Here is a 21,554-nt window from a genome sequence, read left to right as displayed (position 1 = left end):
TGACTGACATTTAACGTCATTTCAAAACTGATTGAATTGACGTCATTACAACCATGATTTTAATACAGCGCAAGGACTCCGATGTCTGCGAAGACTTTAGAGTTCAGACTTTAGACTTTAGAATTTAGACTTTAGAATTTAGAGTTTAGAGTTCAGACTTTAGACTTTAGAGTTTAGAATTTAGAGTTCAGACTGTAGACTTTAGACTTTAGAGTTTTGACTTTAGAATTCAGAGTTTTGACTTTAGGCTTTAAATTTAGAGTTTGGGAGGTATTGTATTGAAGCAATAGAATCCAAACTGAAATGCTCAGTTTCACCACTCAGGGTTGGGGAGTTGGGGATGACATGTAACTGATTACAAAAAACTGTAACTGTAATCTGCTATGTTACTAGCTAAAATATTGTAATCAGATTACAGATACTTTTGAAAAACGCTATGATTACTTCTTGGAATAATATTATATTCAGAAAGCATGTTTTGTGAAAAAATACATTTTGCCAACTTTCTGTTTTCTCAATGACATTCAATTCAGCTTTGAAAAAAGGTGCCAGTGTAAGTTTGCTCCACCTGAGTGAGTATGACACCAAGTCAGAGACTACTATGATGACACACAAAATGCATTTGATTGGAGAGTTGGGAACCACTGTTGGGGTACTGGAGGACTGGAGTTGGGAACCACTGTTGAGGGTACTGGAGGACTGGAGTTGGGAACCACTGTTGGGGGTACTGGAGGACTGGAGTTGGGAAACACTGTTGGGGTACTGGAGGACTGGAGTTGGGAAACACTGTTGGGGGTACTGGAGGACTGGAGTTGGGAACCACTGTTGGGGTACTGGAGGACTGGAGTTGGGAACCACTGTTGGGGTACTGGAGGACTGGAGTTGGGAAACACTGTTGGGGTACTGGAGGACTGGTGTTGGGAAACTCTGTTGGGGGTACTGGAGGACTGGAGTTGGGAACCACTGTTGGGGGTACTGGAGGACTGGAGTTGGGAACCAGTGGTATAGCCTATGGGCGATACGGATATCGCTTAGGTCTTTTATTGAAAGCTACATAGCAATGATGTGAATCACACTGCAGCTTCTCTCAGTGATGTGAATCACACTGCAGCTCTCTCAATGATGTGAATCACACTGCTGCTTCTCTCAGTGATGTGAATCACACTGCAGCTCTCTCAATAATGTGAATCACACTGCAGCTTCTCTCAGTGATGTGAATCACACTGCAGCTCTCTCAATGATGTGAATCACACTGCTGCTTCTCTCAGTGATGTGAATCACATTGCAGCTCTCTCAATAATGTGAATCACACTGCAGCTTCTCTCAGTGATGTGAATCACACTGCAGCTCTCTCAATAATGTGAATCACACTGCAGCTTCTCTCAGTGATGTGAATCACACTGCAGCTCTCTCAATAATGTGAATCACACTGCTGCTTCTCTCAGTGATATGAATCACACTGCAGCTTCTCTCAATGATGTGAATCACACTGCAGCTTCTCTCAATGATGTGAATCACACTGCTGCTCTCTCAGTGATGTGAATCACACTGCTGCTTCTCTCAGTGATGTGAATCACACTGCTGCTTCTCTCAGTGATGTGAATCACACTGCTGCTCTCTCAATGATGTGAATCACACTGCTGCTTCTCTCAGTGATGTGAATCACACTGCTGCTTCTCTCAGTGATGTGAATCACACTGCTGCTTCTATCAGTGATGTGAATCACACTGCTGCTTCTCTCAGTGATGTGAATCACACTGCTGCTTCTCTCAGTGATGTGAATCACACTGCTGCTCTCTCAGTGATGTGAATAACACTGCTGCTTCTCTCAGTGTTGTGAATCACACTGCTGCTTCTCTCAGTGATGTGAATCACACTGCTGCTTCTCTCAGTGATGTGAATCACACTGCTGCTTCTCTCAGTGATGTGAATCACACTGCTGCTTCTCTCAGTGATGTGAATCACACTGCTGCTTCTCTCAGTGATGTGAATCACACTGATGCTCTCTCGGTGATGTGAATCACAATGCTGCTTCTCTCAATGATGTGAATCACACTGCTGCTCTCTCAGTTATGTGAATCACACTGCTGCTTCTCTCAGTGATGTGAATCACACTGCTGCTCTCTCAGTGATGTGAATCACACTGCTGCTTCTCTCAGTGATGTGAATCACACTGCTGCTCTCTCAATAATGTGAATCCCACTGCTGCTTCTCTCAGTGATGTGAATCACACTGCTGCTCTCTCAATGATGTGAATCACACTGCTGCTTCTCTCAGTGATGTGAATCACACTGCTGCTTCTCTCAGTGATGTGAATCACACTGCTGCTTCTCTCAGTGATGTGAATCACACTGCTGCTTCTATCAGTGATGTGAATCACACTGCTGCTTCTCTCAGTGATGTGAATCACACTGCTGCTTCTCTCAGTGATGTGAATCACACTGCTGCTCTCTCAGTGATGTGAATAACACTGCTGCTTCTCTCAGTGTTGTGAATCACACTGCTGCTTCTCTCAGTGATGTGAATCACAGTGCTGCTTCTCTCAGTGATGTGAATCACACTGCTGCTTCTCTCAGTGATGTGAATCACACTGCTGCTTCTCTCAGTGATGTGATTCACACTGCTGCTTCTCTCAGTGATGTGAATCACACTGCTGCTCTCTCAGTGATGTGAATCACAATGCTGCTTCTCTCAATGATGTGAATCACACTGCTGCTCTCTCAGTGATGTGAATCACACTGCTGCTTCTCTCAGTGATGTGAATCACACTGCTGCTCTCTCAGTGATATGAATCACACTGCTGCTTCTCTCAGTGATGTGAATCACACTGCTGCTTCTCTCAGTGATGTGAATCACACTGCTGCTTCTCTCAGTGATGTGAATCACACTGCTGCTTCTCTCAGTGATGTGAATCACACTGCTGCTCTCTCAGTGATGTGAATCACAATGCTGCTTCTCTCAATGATGTGAATCACACTGCTGCTCTCTCAGTGATGTGAATCACACTGCTGCTTCTCTCAGTGATGTGAATCACACTGTTGCTTCTCTCAGTGATGTGAATCACACTGCTGCTTCTCTCAGTGATGTGAATCACACTGCTGCTTCTTTCAGTGTTGTGAATCACACTGCTGCTTCTCTCAGTGATGTGAATCACACTGTTGCTTCTCTCAGTGATGTGAATCACACTGTTGCTTCTCTCAGTGATGTGAATCACACTGCTGCTTCTCTCAATGATGTGAATCACACTGTTGCTTCTCTCAGTGATGTGAATCACACTGCTGCTTCTCTCAGTGATGTGAATCACACTGCTGCTTCTCTCAGCGATGTAAATCACACTGCTGTTTCTCTCAGTGATGTGAATAAAACTGATGCTTCTCTCAGTGATGTGAATAAAACTGATGCACTCTCAATTATTGTGGTTGTTGTGGATGGCTGTTCACAAATGTATATTTTAACCCAATAATGGTTAAATTCAGTAAGTATAAACTGCCTATCAATCATTGCAATCATTTTGCAACCAGTGGACAGCCAATGAAAAACGCTCTCTTGCAACAGCTGCATAGACATAGCGTGGATCAGAGTCTCTATGGAATAAGAGTTTCAGGGAGTTCCTCCCTTCTAAACTCCTACATAGTATTGTGCTCCACAGATACAGTTAAAAAGAGGTTTATTTAAAGAAGACCACGAGTAGGGCTTCTATTGCTCAATCTAATTAGTGCTGATTCAGACCTATTGGACATATGCTTAAACTCGCACACTTTTGATAGAGCTATGGTGATATCAAAATGGCACCCATATAGATCCTATTCAATTCAGTCAGTAATGTAATTCCTAATGCTATGGTGTCAGCAACATAAACAATAGGTCTATAACCTATAGGCCTATGCAGCACATTCATTATTCACGTCATGCAAATTGCACTTTTCGGTAGTGCTCAAAGCACGCCATTCCATGAGAGCAGCGTTTACTTTTCAACCGGGTTTCGAAGCAGTGAGCCCAATCAGTCGTCCATGACAACAACATAAACAACAGAGTAGGCCAATAAGTCCTTTTTTTCTGGATATTTTTTGTGTAAAACAATTAGACTAATCTATCTATATTTCAATATTTCCAAGTCCTGTTCTTGAAGATCAAGGGGTATTTAATTAATTGGAATGACTGGAAATCTGACAGACTTGGTTTTTAATATGAAGCCTAATCATTTAATGATCTATATTGAAGTAGAAAGTAATGAGTTAAAAGCCTACATAAGCCATAAAGTAAAATACATCATCCACTAATGGCCAGCTATGTAAACTCTAACATTGATTTATGTCAATCAATCGGTAATATTCCTTGTTTTGTCTTCTTCTAATGTAATCAGATTACGTTACTGAATTTGTGTAATCCAAAAGTTTCGTTACTGATTACAACTAGTAGGTAACTAGTAACTGTAAGGGATTACATTAAGAACGTAGCCTACCCAACCCTGCATGGGATACATAGTGGCTTGTAGAGAGAACACTTCAATATAGAACAGTATATTATCTGTCACCGCTGATATGTCGTCGCCAGTTTGAGTTGCCTGTCCTTCCTTCCTTCCTTCCTTCCTTCCTTCCTTCCTTCCTTCCTTCCTTCCTTCCTTCCTTCCTTCCTTCCTTCCTTCCTTCCTTCCTTCCTTCCATCAATCAATCAATCCATCAATATGGTCCATTGCATGGTGAACTGAAGGATCCCGTGCTATTGAGGCTACTGAGTAGGCAAAGGGAAAGCAGAGGGCAGGACATCTGTTTCTCACTCTGTTTAATATTTGATGTGTCTGTGTCGTTGTCAGCCACTCGGTGACCCCTGGGGCCACAGCTTCAGTATCTGGCTGCTCTAATCCAACTACCCAGAGCCAAGCCGCACTCAGGTTACAGAACCACTAGTTGAGTCAAGGTCAAATAGGCAATCTACACACACACAAACATACACAAACACGCATGCGCACACACACACACACACAGATTACAGATAACCACTAGTAGAGTGAAGGACACGATTCCAATCTTCCCATCTACCATCGTCAGGGTGATTAGGACACCATTACAGGCACACTGTAAAAGATCTCTACATAAACTGTGAGTAGTGTTGTCTACAACATAGGGGGGGAAATACTGTCTGCATCGGTTGAGGGATTGCACGTTGCATACCCTTTCCACAAGCATCCAACATGGTCTAACAGCATCACAGGAATCGGTGGCTAAAGCAAGAGGAGGCCACTTCGCAGTTCAGCTCTATGTTCTCAAGGAGACAGCAGAAGTTCAGCTCTATGTTCTTGAGGAGAGAGCAGAAGTTCAGCTCTATGTTCTCAAGGAGACAGCAGAAGTCCAGCTCTATGTTCTCGAGGAGACAGCAGAAGTTCAGCTCTATGTTCTCAAGGAGACAGCAGAAGTTCAGCTCTATGTTCTTGAGGAGACAGCAGAAGTTCAGCTCTATGTTCTCAAGGAGACAGCAGAAGTCCAGCTCTATGTTCTCGAGGAGACAGCAGAAGTTCAGCTCTATGTTCTCGAGGAGACAGCAGAAGTTCAGCTCTATGTTCTCAAGGAGACAGCAGAAGTTCAGCTCTATGTTCTCAAGGAGACAGCAGAAGTCCAGCTCTATGTTCTCGAGGAGACAGCAGAAGTTCAGCTCTATGTTCTCAAGGAGACAGCAGAAGTTCAGCTCTATGTTCTTGAGGAGACAGCAGAAGTTCAGCTCTATGTTCTCGAGGAGACAGCAGAAGTTCAGCTCTATGTTCTTGAGGAGACAGCAGAAGTTCAGCTCTATGTTCTCAAGGAGACAGCAGAAGTCCAGCTCTATGTTCTCGAGGAGACAGCAGAAGTTCAGCTCTATGTTCTCAAGGAGACAGCAGAAGTTCAGCTCTATGTTCTCAAGGAGACAGCAGAAGTTCAGCTCTATGTTCTTAAGGAGACAGCAGAAGTTCAACTCTATGTTCTCAAGGAGACAGCAGAAGTTCAGCTCTATGTTCTCAAGGAGACAGCAGAAGTTCAGCTCTATGTTCTTGAGGAGACAGCAGAAGTTCAGCTCTATGTTCTCGAGGAGACAGCAGAAGTTCAGCTCTATGTTCTCGAGGAGACAGCAGAAGTTCAGTTCTATGTTCTCAAGGAGACAGCAGAAGTTCAGCTCTATGTTCTTAAGGAGACAGCAGAAGTTCAGCTCTATGTTCTCGAGGAGACAGCAGAAGTTCAGCTCTATGTTCTTGAGGAGAGAGCAGAAGTTCAGCTCTATGTTCTTGAGGAGACAGCAGAAGTTCAGCTCTATGTTCTTGAGGAGAGAGCAGAAGTTCAGCTCTATGTTCTTGAGGAGACAGCAGAAGTCCAGCTCTATGTTCTCAAGGAGACAGCAGAAGTCCAGCTCTATGTTCTCGAGGAGACAGCAGAAGTTCAGCTCTATGTTCTTAAGGAGACAGCAGAAGTTCAACTCTATGTTCTCAAGGAGACAGCAGAAGTTCAGCTCTATGTTCTCAAGGAGACAGCAGAAGTTCAGCTCTATGTTCTTGAGGAGACAGCAGAAGTTCAGCTCTATGTTCTTGAGGAGAGAGCAGAAGTTCAGCTCTATGTTCTCAAGGAGACAGCAGAAGTTCAGCTCTATGTTCTTGAGGAGACAGCAGAAGTTCAGCTCTATGTTCTTGAGGAGACAGCAGAAGTTCAGCTCTATGTTCTTGAGGAGAGAGCAGAAGTTCAGCTCTATCTTCTCAAGGAGACAGCAGAAGTTCAGCTCTATGTTCTCAAGGAGACAGCAGAAGGTGCTCATGTGGTGACGGTGATGCTGAGTTGGGATGTAAAGGGATCCGGGACTAATGGATAGAGCCAGGATGTAGCTGCTGCCTCCCCATCCTTCCTTCTGGTCCATCCAGTGCTCCAGGCCTGATCATATTCTGCTGCCCTGGGACAGAATGCTGTAAGCTGAGCCCTCTGTCTGTCTGTCTGTCTGTGTGTGTGTGTGTGTGTGTGTGTGTGTGTGTGTGTGTGTGTGTGTGTGTGTGTGTGTGTGTGTGTGTGTGTGTGTGTGTGTGTGTGTGTGTGTGTGTGTGTGTGTGTGTGTGTGTGTGTGTGTGTGTGTGTGTGTGTCCAACTAGCCCTGTTGAAGGCACCTTTCTATAGCTCTGCTCTGGACAGGACACCTATCTATTTACTGCAGGGGAAATGAGTGAAGATAACTTGATACAGACCCAGGGCAATGCTTAGAGCAGTGCTTCCCAAACTCAGGCCTGTGGACCCTGTTGTTGTTGCTCTATCACTCCACAGCTAATTCAAATAATCAACAAATCATTACGCTTTGATTATTTGAATCAGCTGTGTAGTGCTAGGGCAAAAAACAACACACGCACACGGACGCACATATGTACACACACTAGTACAAACACACACACACACACACACACACACACACACACACACACACACACACACACACACACACACACACACACACACACACACACACACACACACACACACACACACACACACACACACACACACACACACACACACACACACACACACACACACACACACACTTTCCTTCTCCACCAACACAGAGCTTATGATAATAAAGGGTGGAACGATTTTGTCTCATCATCTCTTCTATTGGTTCAAATGACCAAATGACTCCAGATAAATACTCCCTATTGGTTGTGTACACTGACAGGGGAGAGGTGTGTGTGTGTGGATAAATACATGATGTATTATCTTTGGGGTTTTCTAAGTCTCTCTCCCACTAGGGATTTTAACCTCCAACTCCAGCCTGGTGTTTATTTCACTGACGCTTGTGTTTATCTTCCATTTCCAGTGGCTTTATATGTCCCAGTGGATCTAACTACGCAGCAGAGGGATACATACATCACCGGAGGTGTTGTTAGTCCCAGTGGACCTAACCACTCAGCGGAGGAGGGGTAGTATTATGAAGATATCCCTGACAGGATATGTTGATATACCTTAACACCAATAACATTGCTACCCTACTTTAAACTCCTCTCTTTATAAATATATGTTTTGTACTACAGTGCTCTGATCCAATTGTGTGTAACAAACAAAAAACGGAGTCAATTATTCAAAATGCTAATAGCAGGCTGCACAGATTCATGCAGGAAATGTCGCTCTCTATTTTCGGCTGGCTGTAAGTAGGCGCAAGTGTCAAAGGCACGTTACTTTGCAATTTCTTCGTGTAAAAACAAGCACACTAGCATTTTACAGTTCAGCAATTCTCGATTGTCTCAAGGCTTACAAATACTTCTTTAGCCTGTCTCCTCCCCTTCATCTACACTGATTGAAGTGGATTTAACAAGTGACATCAAATTGTATTTGTCACATGCGCCGAATACAACAGGTATTACAGTAAAATGCTAACTTACAAGCCCTTAACCAACAATGCTTTAATTTTTTTTAAATAAGTGTTAAATAAAAAATGGATTAGTAAAAAATAGAAAATAAAAGAAACAAATAATTAAACAGCATCGGTAAAATAACAAGCGAGGCTATATACAGGGGATGTCGGTACAGAGTCAATGTACCGGTTAGTCAAGATAATAGGGACATATAGGTAGTGTTAAAGTGACTATGCATAGATAATAAACAGAGAGTAGCAGCAGTGTAAAAGAGGCGTCTGGGTAGCACTTTGATTAGCTGTTCAGGAGTCTTATGGCTTGGGGGTAGAAGCTGTTAAGAAGCCTTTTGGACCTCGACTTGGCGCTCCGGTACCGCTTGCCGTGCGGTACCAATGAGGGATCCTATGTCAGTCTATGTCATGGAAAGAGCATGTGTTCCAAATGTTTTGGTTTGTTAAAATAGAGTCCTATACAACACTGCATGAATATAGGGAATCAATGCAACTTTACCTTGTGTCTCTGAGAGGAAAAATGGGTCACCATGGATACCGTGACGAAGGCGCAAGCCACCCACTTGAGTGCTTGGCCCTGGACTTTTCTACCATTTCACACACTTAATGTGAATATGATTCTTCCTGTTCTCCTTCAGCAAAAAAAATGGATAGTTATTTCTTAGCAAAGCAGTTATCAGGTTATCTTTGGTTCTCAGAAAACAGCTGCCGATATTGTACATTAACTGCCCATTAAAAACGATTTTTCCAGTTAAAACGAGGCTGTGCTGGCGGAGGTGCGTGGCCTTCTGTTTGTTCTCTAATGTCTGTGATAAGGGTTGAGGTTGTTGGTATGAAAGTACAGATGATTATTAGTATTTTTTTAAAGGATAACAGGACCCAGTCATTTATAATCTATGTCTACATTCTATATTATATAGACAATGTGATAAATATATCCCTATTATCTATGCCTCTAGGAGGTGGATGGGTTAGGGTTAGTGTTAGGGTCAGGGTTAGGGTCAGGGTTAGGGTCAGGGTTAGTGTTAGGGTCAGGGTTAGTGTTAGGGTCAGAGTTAGGGTCAGGGTTAGTGTTAGGGTCAGAGTTAGGGTCAGGGTTAGGGTTAGTGTTAGGGTCAGAGTTAGGGTCAGGGTTAGGGTCAGGGTTAGTGTTAGGGTCAGGGTTAGTGTTAGGGTCAGGGTTAGGGTTAGGGTCAGGGTTAGGGTCAGGGTTAGTGTTAGGGTCAGAGTTAGGGTCAGGGTTAGTGTTAGGGTCAGAGTTAGGGTCAGGGTTAGGGTCAGGGTTAGTGTTAGGGTCAGGTTTAGGGTCAGTGTTAGTGTTAGGGTCAGGGTTAGGGTCAGGGTTAGTGTTAGGGTCAGGGTTAGGGTCAGGGTTAGTGTTAGGGTCAGGGTTAGGGTCAGGGTTAGTGTTAGGGTCAGTGTTAGTGTCAGGGTTAGTGTTAGGGTCAGTGTTAGTGTTAGGGTCAGGGTTAGGGTCAGGGTTAGTGTTAGGGTCAGGGTTAGGGTGTTAGGAAGGACGAGACTGGTCATGGATTGAGATGTGCTGCAGATGTGATTTCAGGGAATCTTGAAAGCGACTCCAAGAAATGCTGTCAAAACTGTCAACAGGTGATATCGAGGGATTTCAAATAAAGATATCCTGTCAGGCGGGTAAAAACAGAACACTGTCATTATTGCCTGATGCATAAACATGATACTGATGAAATTCAGTCATTCGCAGTCAGAGCGATATACTGTGCAAAGGTTATTGTGAAATCAATATGCTGATGTGGCAGAGCATTGTCCACAAATAACAGCCTGCCATTCAGCATGCAAGCCATGTTTTATCTAGAGGTAACAGTCAAGGGGACAATGGCAAAGTGCAGTCAAAATTCCAAATATCAATACATGTCTAGCTATTTCCTTTCACTGACTATGCTACACTACAAGTCCTTTCAATTGCAATGCATTCCCAGTGTTGGAATATTAAGGGAAAAGTGTAAGCACTGTAATGTGTAAGAAAGGAGAACAGCTAGATTACATCAGTACACTGTCAACCCCATGAAATGTGTAAGAAAGGAGACAGCTAGATTACATCAGTACACTGTCAACCCCATGAAATATGTAAGAAAGGAGACAGCTAGATTACATCAGTACACTGTCAACCCCATGAAATGTGTAATAAAGGAGACAGCTAGATTACATCAGTACACTGTCAACCCCATGAACTGTGTAAGAAATGCTCGGAGACAGCTAGATTACATCAGTACACTGTCAACCCCATGAAATGTGTAAAAAATGCTCGGAGACAGCTAGATTACATCAGTAGCTAGTAGTAGTAGCAGTCTTGAAAGGCTTCGGGACCACACTCTTTCCCTCTGAGGTTATTCTATTATCACTTATATCACCAGCGGCAATACTAATAATCACTAACTGGCTACTGTACCTCTCTGAAGGCCTCCGGGCCACACTCTTTCCCTCTGAAGTTGCACTCCAGCAGCATATCTTCTATACGGTGTCTGGTGCGGTTGTGGAACTCATCGAGGCTGAACCTGGATCCCTGGCGGTCGGGCTCAGGGGCCAGGGGGATCCCAGGGGCCATGTTGTCTTCATACCCCAGCAGCTGGCCCATGAACAGCAGGTCACTATAACTGATCTGGGAGCGGCGGAAGTAGTTGTAGTTACAGAAGGTGACGGCCGGGAAGGTCAAGTTCGGGGCGTTTCTCTCGTCCAGCATTGTGACGTGATCGTAGGACAGGTAGTAGATGACACGGTCGAACACCTGGAGGAGGAAAGCAGAGAGAGCTAGCAGGAAGACGATGGCCCAGAGGCCCTGACTCACGCTGAACTTCTTGTCTTCTGCGAATATGTGGTTGGCGCCGTGGAGCGAGCAGCCGTCGAAGAACGCAGCTAGGCTGTCTAACTCGCGGGCGTCTTCTTCATCTTCATCATACACGTCCAATTCATCACACCCGTCCTCCCGGTAATCCCCCCGACCGCCGCCATCACCGGATTTGATCCCCTTGCGGTAGCGGTCGTCGAAGCCGTCTTTTCCCAGTCCTCTGGGCTCGTCGTCGGCCGAGAAGGAGATGCTGCACATGATGCGGACGGGCATGGTGGCGGCTTGGCTGGGTTGGTCTGGAAGAAACTGGTCTGTAATCAGGCATAGACAAATAGAAGCAGACCAAGTGTGACGATTCAAAAAATGTCGGGAAAATGTAAAGAGAAGAAGAGAGCTGAGCCGTACTGGAAGTCCAAACAAGAGCCCAAAGTCACGTCCAACTGAATCAGGTAAACTGGTGCTGTGATGGGTCTGACTGTTGATGACACATAGTCAGAAGAAGAAAGGAACACCGAATCACAACAGGCTCAATCAACAACTCATGAAATCGCTGTCCCCAAACAAGATAAGAAGTTTCTGTTTTCTTGAAGGAAAGAAGAACACAACAAATGGTAACGATCAGATTAACTGAAGTTCTTATCTTCTCTCATTCTCTCTCATCATCTCTTCTCTCATCCCACATCTGTGGTCAGTGATCCGGGAGTGTCAGGGATGTTAAGATGCCCTGCCCAGGGTTAGTCCTTCCCTTTATAGTGCAGTTGCACATCCATAGAGTTCAGAGAGGAGGAGATCAGTGATGGTTCTATGAGGGGAACGACACAGAATACTCCCTGGGAGCCCAGCCACAGGTCGCTGTGTCAAGGCAGAGTTACACCATGCACTTACAGGAAGCACTGCTGTTTGACGCATAACACACAGAGAAAGAGAGAGAGAGGGAGAGAGAGAGAGAGAGGGATCAGAATCCTAGTACTATTGGATTGGAATAGAATTCACAATAAAGTTCCAACATTTCCAAAATAATTCCCAATAAAGTTCCAACAATTCCAAAAGGATTCCCAACAAAGTTCCAACAATTCTAAAAGAATTCCCAATAAAGTTCCAACAATTCCAAAATAATTCTCAATAAAGTTCCAAAAATTCTAAAAAAAATCCCAATAAAGTTCCAACAATTCTAAAAGAATTCCCAATAAAGTTCCAAACAATTCCAAAAGAATTCCAACAAAAAATCCAATAGAAATGTTGCCTAAGACTTTTGATGAAGTGGTGAAGCGCGTAGAGTGTAAAAATCATCTGTCCTCGGTTGTAACACTCACTACCGAGTTCCAAACTGCCTTTGGAAGCAATGTCAGCACAATAACAGTTAGTCAGGAGGTTCATGAAATGGGTTTCCATGGCCGAGCAGCCGCACACAAGCCTAAGATCACCATGCGCAATGCCAAGCCTCGGCTGGAGTGGTGTAAAGCTCGCCACCATTGGACTCTGGAGTAGTGGAAACGCATTCTCTCAAGTGACGAATCAAGCTTGAACGTCTGGCAGTCCGACAGATGAATCTGGGTTTGGCAGATGCCAGGAGAACGCTACCCGCCCGAATGCATAGTGCCAACTGTAAAGTTTGGTGGAGAACGAATAATGATCTGGGGCTGTTTTTCATGGTTTGGGCTAGGCCCCTTAGTTCCAGTGAAGGGAAATCTTAACCCTGCAGCATACAATGGCATTCTATACAATTCTGTGCTTCCAACTTGGTGGCAACTGTTTGGGCAAGGCCCTTTCCTGTTTCAGCATGAAAATGCCCCTGTGCACAAAGCACGAGGTTTGTCGAGATCGGTATGGAAGAACATGACTGGCCTGCACAAAGCCCTGACCTCAACTCCATCGTACACCTTTGGGATGAATTGGAATGTTGACTGCAAGCCAGGCCTAATTGCCCAACATCAGAGCCCGACCTCACTAATGCTCTTGTGGCTGAATGTAAGCAAGTCCTCGCAGCAATGTTCCAACATCAGTGGAAAGCCTTCCCAGAAGAGTGGAGGCTGTTATAGCAGCAAAGGGGGGACCAACTCCATATTAATGCCCATGATTTTGGAATGAGATGTTCGATGAGCAGGTGTCCACATACTTTTGGTCATGTAGTGAATGTAGTCATATTGTCAGTTTTCAGATAAGCAGCAATTGTGTCCCTCAAAGGTGAAATCAACTCAACTCAAATCAATCCAACCTTTAGTAAATGTAATAACATCCCAGTTGCTTTAACCAGAAGAATATCTATTGTCAGAATGAATATATTGCCACGTCTGAATTTCTGTAGTTCAATGCCAATCCCATGGCTCCCTCTTCTGCCTATTGGGATAACATTCATAGTGAGGTTTAAACACGTACACTGAGCATATCAAACATTAGGCACACCTTCTTAATACTGAGTTGCACACCTCCCTCTTTTGCCCTCAGAGCAGCTTCAATTCGTCGTGGAATGGACTCTACGAGGTGTCGAAAACGTTCCACAGGGATGCTGGCCCATGTTGACTCCAATGCTTCACACAGTTGTGTCAAGTTGGCTTGATGTCCTTTGGGTGGTGGACCATTCTTGATGCACACGGGAAACTATTTAGCGTGAAAACCCCCCGCAGCATTGCAGTTCTTGACACAAAGCGGTGCGCCTGGCACCTACTACCATACCTCGTTTAAAGACACTGATAGTGCTAACTGCACTATTTCTATGCTTCCCGGTCTTAAGTTTTGTTTTTGCGTCTTTTCCGTTTTTGATGTTGTGCACTAGCTTCAAACAGCTGAAATACTATGTTTGGTTATGGAAAAGACATTTCACAGAGGTCCTTAATGTTTTGTTCAGTCAGTGTATATGGCAAGGTAAACATCCCCTGGATAAAATGTATACATTTACAAAGAGGGAACTTATTTCCTGGCTCTAGCATTTCGCCCCTTCCTTAATTGGTTTAGACATGATTATTCTGTCCCATGGCTAGGTATAGAGATAAATATGGTTCCCCTATTGCCCTAGAAGAGGTTGTCTTCACTGATATATCTCTTAAACAATTGCTATTTGGGGCAAAATTGAAAAACTACAAAATAGCACACATACAAACAATGTATATTTATTCGCTTTATTTGCTAGTTTTATCCAGCTAGCTAAAAATGGATCTATGGGCTGTATGCGATTATGGAGAGCGAATGAAATTGTTTCTTTGTCATCTTGCTAGCTAGTGATTTATCTGTGGCCATCAGCTAGTATCAACAAGAGATGAACAACAATAGCCCCATTACTGCAGCTAGCTAGCTAACACTGACTAGACCATAAAGTAACACACATGGACATGCATTGCCAAACAACGCTGCTGCCACCTTCTGGTTTGGAGTATTTTAACATGGCTGAGAGGCTGACGACTTCCAAGGTCTTTGCTGTGTGAACACGAGATTGACTGTCGACACTGTTCAGAGGTGCTAAGTACTGTCGGCAGGCACACGTTTGACAATCCTACAGGTGTGTCTGAGCTTTAACTCCTAGCTGCCTGCAAGCCGTCTGGGAGAAAAGCTGATGAACAGAAATCAAACACAATTAAGCCATTCTGTCAGATTGTTTAAATTGGATCCCTTTCTGCTACTTTGAGACACTGAATATGAGGTTGGCAAACGTGTGTTAAAATAGATTTGAGGATTCAAGTTCATCTGGATTGCTGAAGCGTTACAGATTGCACAATAAAAATGTAAAGGTCATTTCCGATTGAGCCGACATATATACAGTATGTATGCAGCATTTACCGTGAATGCAGCATGCAGTAAAAGTATGTGGAAACCCATTTCATGAAGCTCCCGACTATCAGTTATTGTGCAGAAGTTGCTTTCAGAGGCAGTTTGGAACCGGTAGTGAGTGTTGGAACCGGTAGTGAGTATTGGAACCGGTAGTGAGTGTTGGAACCTGTAGTGAGTGTTGCAACTGAGGACAAACAATTTTTACGTGCTACGCGCTTCAGCACTTGGCGGTCCTTTTCTGTGAGCTTGTGTAACCTAAAACTTTGCGGCTGAGCCATTGTTGTTCCTAGACGGTTCCACTTCACAATAACAGCATTTACAGTTGACCGGAGCAGCTCTAGCGGGGCAGAAAGTTGTTGAGGAACTGACTTGTTGTCCTATGACGGTGCCACGTTGAAAGTCACTGAGCTCTTCAGTACGGGCCATTCTACTGCGAATGTTCGTCTGTGGAGATTGTGCGGCTGTGTGCTCAATTTTATACACCTGTCAGCAACGGGTGTGGCTGAAATAGCCGAATGCACAAATTTATAGGGGTGTCCACATATAAATATGTAGTGTCTGATATATTCTGGGTTTATGCTGTTTGTTCCAGTATGAAAAGGAAGCAGCAGGAAAGTTATCCAACGGTATTGATCAGGAACCATTAGACTGTCAGGGGATAATTTACAGAATTACACAGGAGCCAGAGGAAGGGATAATTTAAAGAATTACTCAGTAATCAGAGCAAGGAAACTGTAGACTTTAAGATTATAGATTGACACGCACTTTCATCTTTAAATGTTTAGATTATGCTGGGGAAACATTCTACTTTAAAATGAAAGATTATAGATTATAGAGGGTGTGGTTGGTACACACTTTCTACTGTAAGATATTACATCACTCAGTGTACACACTTTCTACTGAAAGATATTACATCACTCAGTGTACACACTTTCTGGGTGTACACTTACTATGTTATAGATTATTAAGGGTGCTGTACACACTTTCTACTTCAAGCTTATAGCGCATTCAGGATGTGATAAATTTCCTACTTCACAGTAGTTAAGGTTTTTACGGTAACACATTACCTGCCACCGAGCGTCATAAAACGTTACTTTACAGTCATTAAGGTTTGTTTTTTTATTTTGTAGCAGCTAATGAGGATCCCCCCATGAAGAAGACAGAAACAGTGTACTAGCAGGCTACCAGCCAGGGCAGGGCTGACAGTGTGAAATGCAGCAGACTGGGTCAATATTTGTTAAGTTCCAGCTGGTCAGAGTGACTGGCCGTGTGACTGTGGCTTGGAATGACTGATAAGTGACATGACTGAACAAAACAGTTTCTCCATGAACCCCGAGCACTGACATATTTCAGAGACATTTCAACCAAGGTTGAAATATAGTCAAAGATTCCACACTATGACTAAGGTCATTATTCCCTCGGCCGTTGTACCATTGTTATCTAATTTTACACCAGCGTTCTCTACTCTGACACCAGCGTTCTCTACTCTGACACCAGCGTTCTCTACTCTGACACCAGCGTTCTCTACTCTGACACCAGCGTTCTCTACTCTGACACTAAGTAAAACAGTATGAACATAAATATGCCAATGACCTGAGAAGTCGTGAGCCAGGCAGTTATGAAAATATTGTTAAAAAATGTGAAAGTATTAGGGTAATCAGTGAACCACAGAACACACTCAAAGAAACATATTAATATCCAAAACGTATAAATACCTATCGGGTGACCGCTTCATCGTCAGGTACAATTTGACCCAGCAGATGGCAGCATATAGCAGTGCACAATTAGTGTGTTTCACCAATTTACTTCAAAAAAGGTCAAATAAGGTGAAACACTGCCATTAACCAACAAGTTGATTATTTTGAATGTCTGGCTATCTCTATGAAAATGTTTTGCAACAGCAAAATATTGATGAAATAGCAGAAAAAAGGTATGGTGATGACGTGTCGATAAAATAAAAACTAAAAAGGTTTCTCCATACTGAACACAACATATGTCTAAGGAGAGGGTAACATAAAACAATCTCTCTCCAACAGACTTCTGCCAGGGCTCTACGAGGATAACAGAGAGCTGAAGGTTTTAGCGTTTCTTTTCAAGTCCATCTTGGAGCCTCTCCTGACGGCTATGACAGACCTGTCGTTGCCATGGATACAGGCCATCCAAGACAAGATGCATGAAGCCCATTACATAGAAAATGAATATCAGTCCGACACACACATGCACACACAAACACACACAGAAACATGCACACACACAAATAGGGTGAAATGTCTGCACAAATATTTCACAACATAGATTATACATGTCACACACTAGATTTAAATTATGATTAAAAGTGGTGATTACATTGATACCAAAATACTGAGAAACCATCCATCACTACCACTGCTGCTCAGGATGGGATTAAATTCTGAACAGCATGAACTAACAGGCTTAGTCGTCAGTGTGATTAAATCTTGGTAGGCTTGAGACCCAACATGAACATGGTAGGCTTGAGACCCAACATGAACATGGTAGGCTTGAGACCCAACATGAACAATAAAGGGGAAAACTGTTGTATCAGTTGGGTGGAATGGAGGTAGAGGAGATTGAAGAATTAGAACTTGTTTTCACATCTCCTCGTGTTTTTATATGTCAAATAAGTTAAAGCTACAGAATCCTTCGGTATCATCTGACATCCGGCGCCGTTCGACATGGCCGCCTCGCTTCGAGTTCTTAGGAAACTATGCAGTATTTAGTTTTTTTAATGTGCTATTTCTTACATTGTTACCCCAGAAAATCTTAAATCTTATTACATAACATCCGAGAAGAACTATTGGATATAAGAGCAACTGTCACGCCTTGACCTTAGTTATCTTAGTTTTCTTTATTATTTTGGTTAGTTCAGGGTGTGACATGGGGGATGTATGTGTTTTGTCTTGTCTAGGGGTTTTGTATGTTTATGGGGTGTTTACTAGTCTAGGTGTTCGTATGTCTATGGTTGCCTAGATTGGTTCTCAATTAGAGGCAGCTGTTTATCGTTGTCTCTGATTGGGAACCATATTTAGGCAGCTATATTCCGTTGGGTATTTCGTGGGTTATTGTCTATATGTAAGTTGCCCGTGTATGCACTTCTTTAATATTAGCTTCACGTCCGTTTGTTGTTTTGCATAGTTTGTTTAAGTGTTCTTCGTTTCGTTAAATAAATAGAAGAATGTATTCTTATCACGCTGCGCCTTGGTCCTCCTCTTTTCATCCAAACGACGAACGTGACAGCAACGTCAATTACCAACATTACGACCAGGAATACGACTTTCCCGAAGCGGATCCTCTGTTTGGTCCACAACCCAGGACAATGGATCAGATCCCAGCAAGCGACCCAAACGAACGGCGCCGCAGAAGGGGCAGACGGAGCGGTCTTCTGGTCAGGTTCCGTAGACGGGCACATCGCCCACCGCTCCCGAGTATACTACTCGCCAATGTCCAGTCTCTTGACAACAAGGTAGACAAAATTCGAGCAAGGGTTGCCTTCCAGAGAGACGTCAGAGATTGTAACATTCTCTGTTTAATGGAAACATGGCTCACTAGGGATACGTTATCAGAGTCAGTACAGCCACCTGGTTTCTTCACGCATTGTGCCGACAGAAACAAACATCTCTCTGGTAAGAAGAAGGGCGGGTGTGTATGCTTTATGATTAACGAGTCGTGGTGAGATCATAACAACATACAGGAACTCAAGTCCTTTTGTTCACCTGACCTAGAATTCCTTACAATCAAATGCCGACCGCATTATCTACAAAGAGAATTCTCTTCGATTATAATCACAGTCGTGTACATCACCCCAAGAAGACACCTCGACGGCCCTGAAAGAACTTAATTGGACTCTATGTAAATTGGAAACCACATATCCTGTGGATGAATTTATTGTAGCTGGGGATTTTAACAAGGCTAATCTGAAAACAAGGCTCCCTAAATTTTATATTTTATCAGCCTATCGAATGCGCGACCCGGGCTGGCAAAATTCTGGATCATTGTTACTATAACTTCCGCGACGCATACAAAGCCCTCCCTCGCCCTCCCTTCGGCAAATCTGATCACGACTCCATTTTGTTGCTCCCAGCCTATAGACAGAAACTAAAACAGGAAATGATGTTGTACCCACAACGACTATTAAAACCTTCCCCAACCAGAAACCGTGGATTGATGGCAACATTCATGCAAAACTGAAAGCGCGAACCACTGCTTTTAATCATGGCAAGGCGACCGGAAACATGACCGAATACAAACAGTATAGCTATTCCCTCAGCAAGGCAATCAAACAAGCTAAGCGTCAGTATAGAGACAAAGTAGAGTCGCAATTCAACGGCTCAGACACGAGAGGCATGTGGCAGGGTCTACAGTCAATCAAAAAGAAAACCAGCCCCGTCGCAGACACCGATGTCTTGCTCCCAGACAAACTAAACAACTTCTTTGATCGCTTTGAGGACAATACAGTGCCACTGACACGGCCCGCCACTAAAACCTGTGGGCTCTCCTTCACAGCAGCAAGGCTGCCGGTCCAGACGGCATGCTAAGCCGCGTCCTCAGAGCATGTGCAGACCAGTTGGCTGGTGTCTTTACGGACATATTCAATCAATGCTTATCCCAGACTGCTGTTCCCACATGCTACAAGAGGGCCAACATTGTTTCTGTTCCCAAGAAAGCTAAGGTGACTGAGCTAAACAACTATCGCCCTATAGCACTCACTTCCGTCATCATGAAGTGCTTTGAGAGACTAGTCAAGGATCATATCACCTCCACCCTACCTGACACCCTAGACCCACTCCAATTTGCTTACCGCCCCAATAGCTCTACTACAGCTCAGCATTTAACACCAGAGTACCCTCCAAACTTGTCCTTAAGCTCGAGACCCTGGGTCTCGACCCCGCCCTGTGCAACTGGGTCCTGGACTTCCTGACGGGCCACCCCCAAGTGGTGAGGGTAGGTAACAACATCTCCACCCAGCTGATCTTCAACACTGGGGCCCCACAAGGGTGCACTCTGAGCCCTCTCCTGTACTCCCTGTTCACCCACGAGTGCGTGGCCATGCACACCTCCAACTCAATCATCAAGTTTGCAGACGACACTACAGTGGTAGGCTTGATTACCAACAACGCCGAGACGGCATACAGGGAGGAGGTGAGGGCCCTCGGAGTGTGGTGTCAGGAAAATAACCTCACACTCAATGTCAACAAAACAAAGGAGATGATCGTGGACTTCAGGAAACAGCAGAGGGAGCAGCCCCCTATCTACATTGACAGGACAGTAGTGGAGAGGGTGGAGAGTTTTAAGTTCCTCGGCGTACACATCACGGACAAACTGAAATGGTCCACCCACACAGACAGCGTGGTGAAGAAGGCGCAGCAGCACCTCTTCAACCTCAGGAGGCTGAAGAAATGTGGCTTGTCACCAAAAACACTCACAAACTTTTACAGATGCACAATCGAGAGCATCCTGTCGGGCTGTATCACCGCCTGGTACAGCTGCTCCGCCTATAACCGGAAGGCTCTCCAGAGGGTAGTGAGGTCTGCACAACGCATCACCGGGTACAAACTACCTGCCCTCCAGGACACCTACACCACCCGATGTCACAGGAAGACCAAAAAGATCATCAAGGACAACAACCACCCGAGCCACTGCCTGTTCACCCCGCTATCATCCAGAAGGCGAGGTCAGTACAGGTGCATCAAAGCAGGGACCGAGAGACTGAAAAACAGCTTCTATCTCAAAGCCATCAGACTGTCACTAACATTGAGTGGCTGCCGCCAACATACTGACTCAACTCCAGCCATTTTAATAATGGAAAAATGGATGTAATCAATTCATCACTAGCCACTTTATATAATGTTTATATGCCCTACATTACTCATCTCAAATGTATATACTGTACGCTATACCATCTACTGCATCTTGCCATCTTGATGTAATTAAATGTATCACTAGCCACTTTAAACAATGCCACTTTATATAATGTTCCAATACCCTACATTACTCATCTCATATGTGTATACTGTACTCTATACCATCTACTGCATCTTGCCATCTTGATGTAATCAAATGTATCACTAGCCACTTTAAACAATGCCACTTTATATAATGTTCCAATACCCTACATTACTCATCTCATATGTATATACTGTACTCTATACCATCTACTGCCTATGCCGTTCGGCCATCACTCATTTATATATTTTTATGTACATATTCGTATTCATTCCTTTACACTTGTGTGTATAAGGTAGTTGTTGTGAAATTGTTAGGTGATATTACTTGTTAGATATTACTGCATGGTCGGAACTAGAAGCACAAGCATTTCTCTACGGTTGCATTAACATCTGCTGACCGTGTGTATGTGACAAATAAATTGGATTTGATATATTGGCCATATACCACACCTCATTTGGCATTATTGCATCATTATACCAGGGACGAGCAACTTTGGTGGGGGTGGAGGTCAACAAAAATCTTAACTCATCATGAGGGGCTGCGGTAGCTTGCGGGTCTGCGTACCCACATCCATACCCACACATGCAGGCAGACGAGCCTGCATGTGCCTGCATGTTAGGGCCCCTAGCCTTTTAGGGGCCATAAG

At 44.0% G+C, this 21,554-nt stretch overlaps 1 protein-coding gene across 3 annotated transcripts in view; it reads right to left on the bottom strand.

The window, feature by feature from the left end:
• asic1b (acid-sensing (proton-gated) ion channel 1b) overlaps positions 1–21,554 on the bottom strand; it is a 382,118-nt gene that overhangs the window by 89,475 nt on the left and 271,089 nt on the right. The window contains exon 1 of one of the 3 annotated variants that reach the window (XM_055869823.1): positions 10,787–12,051. The exons of 1 other annotated variant lie outside the window; for it this stretch is intronic. In XM_055869823.1, coding sequence (XP_055725798.1) covers positions 10,787–11,455 — 669 coding nt within the window. In that variant the 5' untranslated portion in view covers positions 11,456–12,051. Of the gene's footprint in view, positions 1–10,786; positions 12,052–21,554 lie in introns of those variants that run through there. One more of the 3 variants, XM_055869820.1, reaches the window with a different exon arrangement.

Source organism: Salvelinus fontinalis, chromosome 18, assembly GCF_029448725.1.
Source record: "Salvelinus fontinalis isolate EN_2023a chromosome 18, ASM2944872v1, whole genome shotgun sequence".
In the NCBI taxonomy this organism is placed as follows: Eukaryota; Metazoa; Chordata; class Actinopteri; order Salmoniformes; family Salmonidae; genus Salvelinus; species Salvelinus fontinalis.
This window is presented reverse-complemented; position numbering and strand designations above follow the sequence as displayed.